General features: G+C 40.1%; 1 protein-coding gene across 5 annotated transcripts in view; it reads left to right on the plus strand.

Moving 5' to 3' along the window:
- The window catches only part of PATJ (PATJ crumbs cell polarity complex component), a 150,482-nt gene that overhangs the window by 37,098 nt on the left and 100,021 nt on the right, over positions 1-13,363 (plus strand). For all 5 annotated transcript variants that reach the window (XM_051625062.1, XM_051625064.1, XM_051625060.1 and 2 more), the window contains exon 16: positions 852-980. In XM_051625062.1, the coding sequence (XP_051481022.1) occupies positions 852-980 (129 nt within the window). The remainder of the gene's footprint in view (positions 1-851; positions 981-13,363) is intronic.

Consider the following 13,363-nt stretch of genomic DNA (forward strand, 5'->3'; position numbering starts at 1 on the left):
TCTTCTCCCTAAAGCAGTCTCACAATATTTCTGCTTTCTTTTCTTAAAAGTATCAAGGAAGAGTGTGTGGAAGAAAAATGTTTTCCTTTTGCCTACAGTGCTCTGTGTAATAGGCATATTTGTCCAAAGAAATAAAGTTAAAGCAGTGTGAAGTTAATGGTGCAAGATTGTAATGTTTTTCTTGGGACACTATGCATTGGTATTTTGTAAAGATTATATTGATAAAATAGCAGTAATGTTAAACCACACATTTTAAGTTAGACAGCATAAGATGAAGATAACTTTTTGGAAGATGTATTTATGAAGCTGTACTTACCCAAGAAAATAGCATAACTGTAGGTCTTTCTTTCATACCTTAGCACAAAAATTAGGAAAGAAACTGCTTTTTCAAATTAGATACTATTTATATAGTTACAATATAAGGAATTTTTGTATGCATATTTAATGCCACAAGTATCTGATGTGCCTGATCATTGGTTCTTTCTATTAGCTGTCTGTGGTTAAGACTTTTATGCTAAGATATTTATTTTTCCTTTATGCATCTAATGGGACAGCTGAAGTTCATCAGCATGTAACAGGTGAGTAATATTGTAACAACTAATTTGTCTAATATGTGGTTATTTGTATACCAGGTTGGGCTCTGATGCTCAAAACATGTAGGCCTGGTCTCAGGAGAGTATCCAAGGCAGCAAGCTGGAGAAAACTGGATTGTTAATGTTCACTGAAGTCGTAATTCCATAAAAGGTCATATTTTAGGGCATGTATGAGCCATTAATAATCAAGATATTGAAGGAACAGTGTTTGTAAAGAGCTGAAAGAACAGTATTTGAACTAGAGCTTTTATTTTCCAGGTGAAACCAGAGGAAGACATTAATCCTAAGGAGGAAGAAGGGGAGTTAGCATTATGGTCTCCTGATGTGAAGGTTATTCAACTGGAGAAAGACAAAAATGGTTTAGGATTCAGCATTTTAGACTATCAGGTATACTTTTCTGTATAACTAAATACTAAAAATCCTTTTGATCCTTTGTCTGGTATAGTGCCTTAAAATGTTTTGTGTTGTTGATTCCTGAGTAATTGACTTGGCACTCAGGCCTAGAACTGTTTAGGGAAAAGTAATTTATTTTGAGGCCAACTGTCTAAAGTATAGAGTAGAGCTTGTTCTAAACCAGTCTGATTATCAGATGTGATAAAGTGCAAAATCTTTTATCAAACTCCACCTCATAACTCTTGAGTTTAGTGGCTAAATGTTGGGGGAGGTTGTTTTTTTGTTAATTTTGTTGTAACTTGGAATGACTTTTCAACTAAAAGAGTGTCAAGTGTCTGTAAATGCAAATTTGCTTTAATACACGTATTGAATTTATTAGTATAAGAAAAGAGTTTGAAGAACCTGATTAATAATTTTTCAGTTAAGCTTTTGTGCTTAAACTCGTAGACCAGCATGCCAGAGATATGGGTAGAATTTTTGGGGTGAGGGAGAAGGGGACAGGGAACCTGACTTTCAGAAGTCATTCATAGCTTAAAACCTTTCCTCTCCAAGAAGAACCATCTTGGGGGTGGTTTTATACTTATTTGTTAAACTTGGATATCCACAGACAAGTCTTTAATTGGGGGAAAATTCTAGTAACATTAATCTTTCTTTCAAAAATATTTGCTTCAATTAAAGATATAGAAACTCTTGAAATCTGCAGTCAGGATGAAATGTTATTTATGTTTCTAGTCACTGTGATATATTTTTAAACCTCTAGTGATCGTATTTATAAGGAAATAAAATAGCTGGATCACTCTTCCTAATAATATACACATCACAGCTGAATGCTGCCTAAACATTGTACTTCAATAAAATGTGTTCAACTGTTGTGCAGAAATGTCAAGTGATACAAAATTCTCTTTGTGATACAATAAGACATGAATTGGGAACAAATTAGAATAAAAAATATTTGAAGTATTATGCAAAACCATTAATTCTGTATTTTACCAGTGTGAGTTAAGATTACTGAAAATAGATCCTGTTAGTCGTTTTCGCTGACACATGTTGTGTTGCAGTGCCAGCTTTACTGCAGAGTTGCTAGGAGTCTTTGCAGAGCAGTATACACAGATTTGCTTTTAAGTTCTCATATAATCAGAATTAATGAAGGCTTTAATAACAGGCTTTTTATTTACTTATTCGCAGATGCAAATACATGAGCAATGTTGTGGTACTTTCAGCTAAATTTAAATACATTCTAATCAATTCTAAATGAGTGGTAAACCACTTAATCTCAGATCTTTATAATTTCAAGATCTTTATGTATAAAGTATGCTCTTTTGTTTGGGATTTGCCTCTTAGATCTTTTGCACTTTTCATCATCTGCAGATTAATTTTTATAGAGAGATATTTGTGACTGTGTGTTTATGTAAATACATCCATCACATCTTGAGTGCAGGGCAAAGAAAATAAATAATTGTCCATGCTAGATTGAAGGCAGGGGAAAAAAAGTATGTGGTTCCCAGGAGACTGTTCAGAATTCCTCAAGCAGATTTGCTGAGAAGGACAAAATTACAGTGAAGTGTTTAATTGTGGCTTAAAGGACCTGGAGACCTAATTGTGTTTTCTATATTTCTTTTTGCAGTTTTACCCTTCATGAAAAAAATGAAAGTAGTTTGGGTTTGTTTTTTTTTAGATACACAACTTTATGTATTTACATGGAGATGCATCAGTGGAAGGACCAACCTTTCTAGGCTCCCTTAGTGTTGATGGAGGCAGGGTGAGAAGGAAAAACTTTAGAAGAGGTGATTCTGAGGAGAAGGCCTGTTTGTGGTGCTCGGAATTATACTTCCAAGGACTGACTCTCTGGCTGTTACTGAAATTCAAGGAAACTTTAGCATTGTGTACCCAAGTTGGGCGTGCTGTGACTGTATTCTGGGTTTTAAAGAGAGAATTATTTCTGTAGCTATTGCTTGAAATGGCACTATAGAAATATCGGTAGGACTTCAGGGAGATCAGCTAGAATAGTAAACTAACATTAGAGAAGAAACAGCGACAAATCACTATTACTCCATTTTACTTCCCCCACACACACACCAAGTTTTGATAACACCCTGGAAATGCTACTGCAGTACCAGTGTATACCAGCCCATTTCAGTTGCTTCCTCTGAGGGGCTGGTGGCTGTTATCTGTAGTGTTTAAGAACCCCTGAAATCCTGCTCATCCAGATGTGCTCACTCATGACAGTGAGCAATGCCAGATGCACTGCAGAAGTGGAAGAATGCAAAGCAATTAGAGACCAGGCTGCTTACAGCACTGTGGAAGTTTCTTCCTACCACTTTCAATTCGTGTTTGGTGTTTGTTTTGAAGCACGAGGCTTTTTACCTTTTGATGATAGAATTAGACGTGGTGCTGACTATGCTCATGGTATAGAATTTATTATATTTGTTGCTTTGTTTTCTCAAAACTGACCACGTACTTGGCAGAAAGGGTGTTGTGCCTCAGTTGTCTGAAATGCTGCACTTCCAAAGTGATGCTCTGAAAAACAGTATTAATAAAAGTGCTTGAGGAAGAATAGGAATCTGAGTATGTAGAAAACTGAATGCTGAGATTGAGAAATTATTACTCTGGTATATTAATTTTTAATGGGATGTCTTTCTAATAATGTTTCATCTGTCAAGTAAATGATAAGCATATCCCAAGTGACTTGCAGGATATTCCCAGAAATGTACAAGCATAATTCCAATGCCTATATATTTTAGTGAACTAATTACAAATTAATTATACCAATTATGCATAATCAATAGTATTTCTACTTTGTCCTGTGTTTTCTCTTGTCTGTCTTTAGGGATTTAAATGCTTAAAACAGAGCTTTCTTTTTTTTTAAACAAGGTCCTCTTGGAAGGACTGTTCACATGCTCCTAAACTTTGGGATGCCATTACTGAGTAGGCTGACCCTTTTTGATGTGACAGGACTGTGTTTATATAGGATACTTTTCAGCTTCACACAATCACTATGCATGAAAAAATACCTTTTTTCCCCTTTGTTGAATGTCCTGATTTGTAATTATGCAGTAGGAAATCTGAAATCTTTGAGACTGCTGCTTTGTGAGCAAGGTCAATACTTGGTGAGAGGGGAGATGGCTGGGGAGACTGATCCCGAGTATTCTTGAAATTATCAGTTCCACTGGGTTTTTTTCTCCCAGCACGATGGCTTACTTAAATAAGGAACATTGAAGAGGTCTTAAAATGAAATCTTTGCTGTGTTTTTCTCTTGTCACCACTGTGTTGGGATCTTGTCAAAGCTCTTAGGCTAGGCTTTGCTTTCTCTTGGTAAAGCTGAGATGAAAAGCCTGCAGAAGGAGCAGCAGCAGCCGTGCCAGCAGGCTGGGTGTGCCAGGGGCTCCCCTCAGCTGATAACACAGGGTGCTCAGCAGAGATCTGAGGAGCTACATGCTCTGCTGGCGGATCTGTCTTGAGCAGGGACCCTGCCCCCCTTTTGGCCATTAAAAAGGTGTGCTGTTTGGTCTGCTGGCCAACTTCTCCGTGAAGTAATATACTCTACCTCCCTTAATTTCCTTGTAATTTCACTTGGAGAAGTTGTTCTCTGTTTCACCTCCTAACTAAGTTTTATGTAGTGTTGCTGGCACAGTTAGCGGCAAGTGTGTTTTGATGGTGGGTGAGGGACCCAGTGCACTGTTTGTAGAGTGCTTTGGGATCATCTAGGATACAAGAGGCCAGGGCAAGCCTATTTATTGTTCTTTGTCAACAGACATTAAAGTATCCAGTTTAGCAGTAACTGTCTAGCCTGAAGCTAAACCTCCTAGCCAGCAAGTCAAGACCTAAGCCATTGTTATTGAGACCAATCCTTTTTCTTAGAAAGCAGTGGGAAGGGAAGAGGGCATGGTATGTCACCAGGTTAAAACAGAGCAATGCTGTATAAAAATTACTGTGATCCTTGGGCCATAGAGGAAGAGGAAAGAAAAATCCCACAAAATGAAGACTTACAGAGAAAAAAAATAAATCACAATAGAATAAAAGATACATTGATGGCCTTGAAATGGTGTTTACCAAAGGCCTGATGCATGCAGGCACACAGACTGTCAGTAATGTTTTACAGAAATATTGGAAAAACCACAGGTAGCTGAATTGCAGATTTCTTGAGGCAGTATTGACCAGAAGGTAACTTGAATGGTCTGATGAGCTTTTATCAAATTAAACAAAAAGCTGAATGGACTATGCGGAGCTTAATTTACTGTGCTTTGAAGTCAGAGTATTTTAAAGCAACTGTTTTAAAGTACGTGAAACTGGAGGGGGAGAGAGTTGGAATTGGGTGGGTTGACATTTTACATAGCCCTTAGGAACATGTTTCTCTCCATCTGTGCTTGAAAGGTAAGACCCCAGAGTCAGGGTGCTTTTGTATAGTACCTGTCTGCCCTATAGACCTGTGGGGCTTTAGGAGCTCTTGGGCTCACGTGCTCCAAGTAGACAACATGGGTGTAAATACCTACCCATGCATGGAAGGAGTAACAGGCATTTTAGAACTGTTGGGAGTTCAGGTTCCCCAGCCCTAAACCAGCATGAAGTGTGCTGGCCTTCATCAGCCTGGACCAGCACCCAAGGGGTTCTCTAGCAATAGGAATTCCACAGACACCTTACTCCTGGGCTTATTTTTATTATAATTAGCCATTTTTTTTCTTGCTGTTGAACTGAAGTCTTTTTTTTTTTTTTTGCTGTGGGGAGCGCAGGGAACAATTGTTTTCTTTTTTATAACAAAATCACTGCATAGTTGCTCACAGCAGGAAGTGAAACAATTTAAGTGTCTCCAAATATCTTTCCTCTTTATACCCCCAAAAAACAGGCTCCAGATGTAGAGTTAGAAAAAAAGCAAACTAACTTCTGAATTGTAGGAGTATTCAACTAGATATTTTTTTTCCTTGCTTGAACTGTCCAACTGAGATGCAGGCTGGTATGCTTTGACATGTTGCTGGCTAAACTTTTGCCTACTTGTGATAATTTGAGCTTTGTCTGTCCTGGGATAGGTTTGCTATGAACAAAGAAGCACATTCAGGTCCTTGTTAAGCACGTTTTCACCTGATCATGTGATGGAAACCTGTGGCTTACTGGCAAAATCTGCACAGCTGTATTAAAGAGCAATTTTACAATGGCTATCAGCTTGGTTCTGGGAAAACTGATAAAGGCAGCTTTTCTCCCATCTCTTTGACCCATCCATATTCATTAACATCAAAGTTCTCTAAGCTTCAGTACCAACTGTGTTGGTACTCATCTCACAGAGGATTTGCTTCTCTCCCCCTATGGGAAAGTTCTGCATCCTTTAAATCATATTAAGCTGCTTCATTTTTAATAGTGTGTCATGAATTGAATTCAGTGTAGCTTTTTGAAAAATTCTCTTGGAGTTCAGCTTAAATACTACTTTTCAGGACCAAAGAGCAGGTGAATGCAATTGAGCACATTCCTGGTCAAGTTTCTAGGGTGTTCATGGTCAGTGGTTTCCAAAACCTCAGTACTAAAAGCATTGGGAGGCCAGAAACCACTTTTATTAAGAAATCAAAGAGAACATGTATCTCAGCATGAGATACATATACACAGGAATAGCTTGCTGAGGTGGAGAAGCTGGAGAACTTGGATGCAGGAAGTTACATTAGGGCTTGGGTATGCCCTGATGCTGGGGGTTTTTTTGGAGTGGTCATCAGTCTGATTCTTTAAGTGAGAAGTTAGGAAGGAATGTCATGTACAAAGAGGAGTGGGATATCCTAGGGGTGGCCTCTTGTAAGCTGCAACAGCCGTGGCTTTGGACAATACTTGGGTTTGCAGAGAAACTGGAGCACTACTGAAAACATCTGTTTATCTTTGATTTGTCTCATATCCTTGAAATAAATACTAAGCAGTATTATTATTATTATTATTGTTGTTGTTGTTGTTGTTATTATTATTATTATTATTATTATTATTAACCTTTAGAAATGTTTTCCCTATTCCCCCCCAAATTCTACCAATCTGGTTATTCTTTTTCATTTCCTGGTAGGAAGAATAGCTTTTAATAAAAACAAAAAAACCCAAACCAAAGAAATTCATTATTATTCCACAGATGTCTTCTGTCTGCAAGAAAAGATGAGAATTTAAAGGGCCAAAACTGTAGCTAAATTTTCTGTTCAACACTTGGCAAATCTCAGCAAGGGTAAGTTAATGTAGGTTAGACTAGAGGAAGCTGTGCAACTGAGTGCTGCTTATCTAAAAGCTGTGCTAGTCTCAATGAGCATGTGGAGACTAGGGAGCAATGGGCATGTAAAAGCTCAACCCAGGCAATTCCAAATCTGTTGTTCTGAGCCAATGAAATTTGAGGATAAGCATGGAGAATTCTGAAATTCTGAACTTCTCATGGAAGTTCTGAGGTACGTTGTTTCCTTAAAATCTTGCCCTTCTCAAAGATGCTGCTCCTCAAATCCAAGTAGTGCTGTTGTACTCAGATTTTTTCTATCTGTTCTCACTGTGTTTTGCGGTAGCCTTAAAATTCTCAACAGCCTTTTTCTCTGCCCTTCTGTCTTCTCCACCATCCATACCTTTGCAATTAATCTGTTTGCAGATCCTTGTTGGAAAAAAAAACCCAAACCCAACCTGTTCTACCTCCCCACTCTTCTTTTGCAGCCTTTTCTGTAGCAAGACTTCTGTAATTCGTGCTGTTTATGATCAAGCTCTCCACGCAGAAGAGAGCTCTGGTTTGTTTGCAGGCACACACTGCACCACTTCCACAGACTCATAACTGCATTGAGGTCCACACTTAACTGGTGGAAGTGCTTCCTGGGCTGTCTTGGTGGATTTTTTAGTTCAGGAATTACTTGAATTTCAAAACTCATCAAACACAGAATGTGAATTGAGACCACTGAGCATAGATTTTGTAGGTTATACCATTTATACTTTTTCCCGTGGCTCACTGGTATTCTTTTTTCTTTATTCCCACACATCTCTATCCCTTCTTTATCTCATCACACAGTGGCTTTCCTCCATTTCCTTACGAGTTCAGGGTTTTTTTTCTTATCTCTGTGGCTTTTTCCTGTAGTCAGCATTCAGCGTGTTTTTCCTGGAGCTGGGAAGTCTGAAAGTTTACGATACTAAGAGAGTCTAATGAATGGAACCCCTGTGACTTCAGCTGTGTAGAGAGCAAATACGAAAGGCAGGTGAAACCTCAGGTTGATAGAGAAGTTTGATAAATTAGAAGACGGTGACATGCACCTGAGTCCACCGCACAGTGACACTTTCAAACCCACCATAGTCAGTGGCTATCTTTGATCTTTTTTATTTGAGAACATTAGTAATGTGTAAGGTCTTTTGATCATCCCCTGTTGGCACTTGGTCCCAACTGTCTGCTGCATATCCCTCTTCTGCAGCAGATGAACACTGACTGTGCAGCCCTTGCCAGCTCTGCCAGACCTACGTGGGTTTGAGTAATTGCAGGCCACCGTGTTCATTCTTGCTGGAGAAGACTGATATGATTTCAAATTGTAGATGATGAAAGCCCAGTGTGGGAAACCCAGTGTGCCACCTACTCTTCTTTTGCTGTTCTCTCACCTCATTTGGGTGTGGCTCTGTGTGTTTTGTTTGTTTTCTTCTTTCTCTGTGAATTCCTGTTTCTTTGCTGACATTTCCCACAACAGAAGTTATGATTAAATGCTGGCTGCACACTAGAGCTTCCGAAATTCATTGCTTGATTCCCTCACTGCAGATCAATAAATACTTATGTTTTATTTGCAGTGCTTTGCCTTACATCACAGAAAAGTTCAGCATTCTCCTTGAATACTGCTCGGTATTTAAGTTTATATTACTTCAGCACATCAGGCTGTAGTTTATTCCTCTGGTGCAGCGAGAGGCTGTGCCTTGTGTAGTCTTCTTCCTAAGCAGTCCTGCTGGCTGCAACCTAATATGAGTGGAAGAGGCAGAAGAAAGTCTCAAGCACTTTGAATTTCAGTCTGATTGCCCTTGCAGTGGATCTAACAAAAAATGGTCAAGCTCTTTTTCTCAGGGATGTTTTTTCAGGCTTTAGAGTACCTTTGGCAATTCCTACAGCCAACTCCTGTTAATACGTTGGAGTGAATGAACAGAAGGTTGGACCTTGAGTCTCAATCCTAAATTAAGGCCAACCTAAGGAGGGAGTTGGACCTCACTCACAGCTGGCTGTTCCTCTCTTCTCCTGTCTGGAAGCACTTAGTGCCTGTGAAAAGGTTGCAGGTTGTTTATTGTTCTTGATTCTTGCATCCCAGTTGGCATTGTTGGTGTGTATGTGCAGGGTGGTTCTGCAAAGGAAACGAGTGGCACTTCTCAGAATGAGAGCACAGATGGGTATTTTGAGCATCCAGGTAAATGACTCAATGTGCAGCTCTGTCTCTGTTCTACCTAATAGTAAGAAGGACAAAAAATACATTTGGTTCTTCTCATGGCTGACAGGCGTGTTCCTTGCACAGTATGCTACAGTGCTGTGTTTAAGGGTCTGTAGTCTGGTGTCTTACCCACTTGCAAACTGAAGAGTTTTAAATATGGATATGTATGTTAGGCCTGGAAGTGGTCCCATGCAAAATGTACTGAAGCTGGGCTGCTCTGACCTCTGAGCTCTAACACGTGTTTGTTTTGGCTCTCTGGCAGAAACCTGCAGTATAGAAATTGGCACTTGTAAAATTTTTCAGATAAATCAAAATTGGTACAGGAAAAAAAAAGTTTCAAACTATTTCTTTTGGGATCCTTGGCCATGCTATTTTTGATGTGTTTTCAGAGGATTGCTTTTGTGGCAGCAGGCAGTTTGTTGCTTGAAGAAAGCTAAAATATTCTAGGAAGTCAGGCTGGCTGAATTTAGATCTTAAGTGATGCCAAAACTAATATAGCCTGTAACTAAGTGAGAGTGACTTTGTACAGTAAATGTCAGTCCCCCGCAGCTTTGTCTTACATTTTCATATAAGCCTTTAAAAAAGGAAAACACAAACAAAACCCCAGAAAACGTGGTAGCTGCTGACATCCAATCGAGTTCTAGCTACAGCCTATTGCAAAGGGGAGAGAAAGAGGAGCCGCTCCTCAGCCCTGGCACGGCGGGCAGGTGGGACCGGCTTGTCAGGGCATGAAGCGGCGGCGGGAGCGCCGGGCTGGGCTGGCCTGGAGTGCCCTCTCTTGGCTGCTGCAGAAACCTCTGCTCGGTCAGGAAGGGGAGAGAGGAAGGGGAGAGTCAGTTTTTGAATTTTGCAGTGTGAGGGACAGAGTTAAGCTGGTTTGGTTGTTTCCAGATTTCCTTCCTAAGGACCTATGATAAACGTAGGGAGTGCGAATCTTTTCAAGCTCGAATCCCTCACCTGAAGCCACAATAAAGTTTGGCAGCATTGCACCTAGGACTCTCTTAACTTGGAGCTCCTGAGACTCTTAACATTTTAGCAGAGCTCAGGTTTTTAAGAGACCTCATACTGCTGCGAATCCAGGGATCCCAGAGGCAGCAACTGCAGTGGCCCCTGCATGACTCTTTGCACTGCTAAATGAACACAGAACAAATGAGGCTCTGAAAATAAGAAGAAAAATTTGACACCTGGACTCCAGGAAACATTTGTGGATTTTGATGAGGAGCAGTAGGGAGGGAGGGAGGGAAAACCTATGGTTCAACATAGTTAAATATATAGTGTGCTAAGTATTAATAAATTGTGACTATTTTAAACGAGTTTATATGTTCTGTGGCTGGCTCAAGCACAAAGGAAAAGACAACAGCTACAACATACTAGTTCCTCAAAGGGTTACCTGGAGATCAGCATCCTGAGCTGCTGCTGGTGTGTGGCAGTGATCAACTTTCATCCTTTGTACAAGTGGCAATTTTTTAAACATGTAATTCTCTATCAAAAAAACCCAACAAAACACAACGGAATTTGTGGCAGTGCTTCTGAGTTAAGAGGTTTTGTCTCCTAATAGCCTTACTTTGCAGTCCAATTCCTTTTCTCATTGTTCATAAATTATTCATTTGTGTAAAGGAATCCTTCAGTAAACTGAAGTTAAAAGTTTCTCTTTAAATGTACCAAGCCCCACTGGTGCTCATTTTAAGATGACCAAATTGCCTAGGGCTGTCCAGTGCTCCCTCCTCTGTAATGCAAAGTCATGTAATAATTTCTTTAACTACTGAATTTGAGTCACTTCTGCATTCCAGCTGAGTACCATTACAGCAGTGTCTTAGCTCTGGGTTTGGGGAGGTTTCTTCCCAGCCTGTAAACCCCATCCAAGTAAATGAGCCTCTCACTTTAAAACACAGACTGAAATCTGGTCCTGACTGCTAGTGACTAAAAATCACTATTATCTAGATTCATGTGAGCCAAGTAAAAGAATCAAGAGCCTCAGGGTGGGTGTGCAGTTGCAGTTTGTGCTGGTTTTCCACCTCAAATGGCACTAGCTGGTCTGTTAACATGAAGGTGGCCCTGAAGCTCATCAGGGCACTGATGGAGTGAACTTGATTCTTGCTGTGAGTACAAAACATAAGAATCTAGTTTTCAGCCTGCTGTGAGCACTGCTTGCTTTATAAAAGAAGGCAACAACCCACGCAGTCCAGTTGTGTGCTCCATTTACAATCTGTGGGTGTCATCAGTGTTTGCTGCCCTGTTTTAGCAGGTGATGTTCTCTAGGGTGCATTTGGGGCTGGAGTGTAAATCATAAGGCAAGGTTTACAAAAAACATGGTTGTTTTGGTAAGGCAAGCATGGTGCAGCCCACTGTTGCAATCACCTTTATCTGAAATTAGAAAGAATATGTATTAATGATTGCACCTTGAAATTCGGTAGGTTTTTGTCTTCTCATGTGGCTTTTGTTGCATTCCTCATGGCAAATCGCATTGCGAGTCACAGTTCCTGGTAACAGCACTCGGGGTTCTTAAACCACTGCTCCCGGTGCTGGCTCAGCTCTGTCACTGTGGAGTTCGTATCGCTCTTCTCTTCCTGTACAATAGCTCCCTCTGCTTGAAAACAGCAGAGTAATTATAACCCCTGTTTTGCATTTGCCTGATCTACGGGTTTTCATGTGGGCCCCTTTTTTTTAGGATTGCTGCTGCTCATGAAGCATTTTTAGTACACAGCTTGTGCTTGTACATGTTGAAAAGCAGCAGCGATAACTGTTGTTCTTGAAACTTTACTATATAGGAGCTGCATGTGTTTGCAGGAGCTCGGTCTGCATTGAAGTTAGAGCTGGTTGGAACAATTTCAGCTAAATTCAAAACATGATTATTTGCTAAAGCCAAAATGTTTTTATTTCAGTGAAAACTTAAGTTGAAACAGGACTGTTTCTCATCAGAAATGTGGTAGTTAGGCCACTGACCTTTAATATCTGCATAGAAGCTGCTAATGGTGAGATTCTCATATCCTACTGAAGTAGTTCTGATCTGGAACCCAAAAAAGATCAGCTTTGGATCAGACAGAGCAGCAATTTGAACCTGGTTCTCCCACATTCTCAGCAAGCACCATAATTAGTGGGCCAGTCATTCACATGCAAAATTTTGCTGGCTTATCTGCATGAGTAAGGATGAGTGCTGGTTTTGTTTTGTTCATTTTTTTATCGATATAGCTAAGCCAGCAAAAGTCATATTATAAAAGCTGTCGGGTCAGCAAAGGTGTAGTTTTGCTGAGAGAGCGTTCAACCATTTAGGGAACTAGCATAAACCCTGCTTGCCATGGCAAGATGAGCCCACGATAGGAAAACTTGCTGGTTTAGTTCTATTAGCAAAGCCTTCCTGATGCGGACGGTGCCTTCCTTGCTCAGAAACAGCTGCCTCAACACGATCCTGCTTTTGCCAAGAGGTCCAGAAGGTTATTTTTATTTTGCATTGGAGCAAGCCCAAAAATTAGAAACATCTCAAAAGTCTGTGTCAAACAGACTGTTTGTTCTGTGGTCAGCTGTCATCAGGGTGGTTAAGGCGCACGGTTTTGTCAGCAAGAGCAGGCAGAGCAGACTCTCTACACAAAGGGCAGCAGTAACTACATTTTCAAAATTCAACACTTAAAGCATATCCTCGTTCTGTTTGGGGTTTTTGGGGGGTTTTTTAATAGTCTTGGAATCCTTTGGATTCTTCTTCTTCTGGACTTGCTGCATTTGGGTTTGTTTTGTTTCTAAAAATTTCTGAAGGGTTGGCACGGGCTCAGGAGGCACAACAGCCTTGTGCAGCACAGGGAGATTGCTGGGCTCCGTTATCAAGACATAATGCTCACAAAGAAGCTTCTTCCATAAAATATGGATACCCAATGTTTGGGAAGATTATAAAATGGTAGGGTTAAGCAGCAGAAAAAGAGAGAAATATTAGTAATATGTATTTACTTGAATTCAGGTTCTTTGTGGCTCTTCCTGCTGAGCTCTAATTTCAGCCATTTACAGATATTACATTCA

This window comes from Apus apus, chromosome 7 (genome assembly GCF_020740795.1).
Source record: "Apus apus isolate bApuApu2 chromosome 7, bApuApu2.pri.cur, whole genome shotgun sequence".
NCBI classification, from domain to species: domain Eukaryota; kingdom Metazoa; phylum Chordata; class Aves; order Apodiformes; family Apodidae; genus Apus; species Apus apus.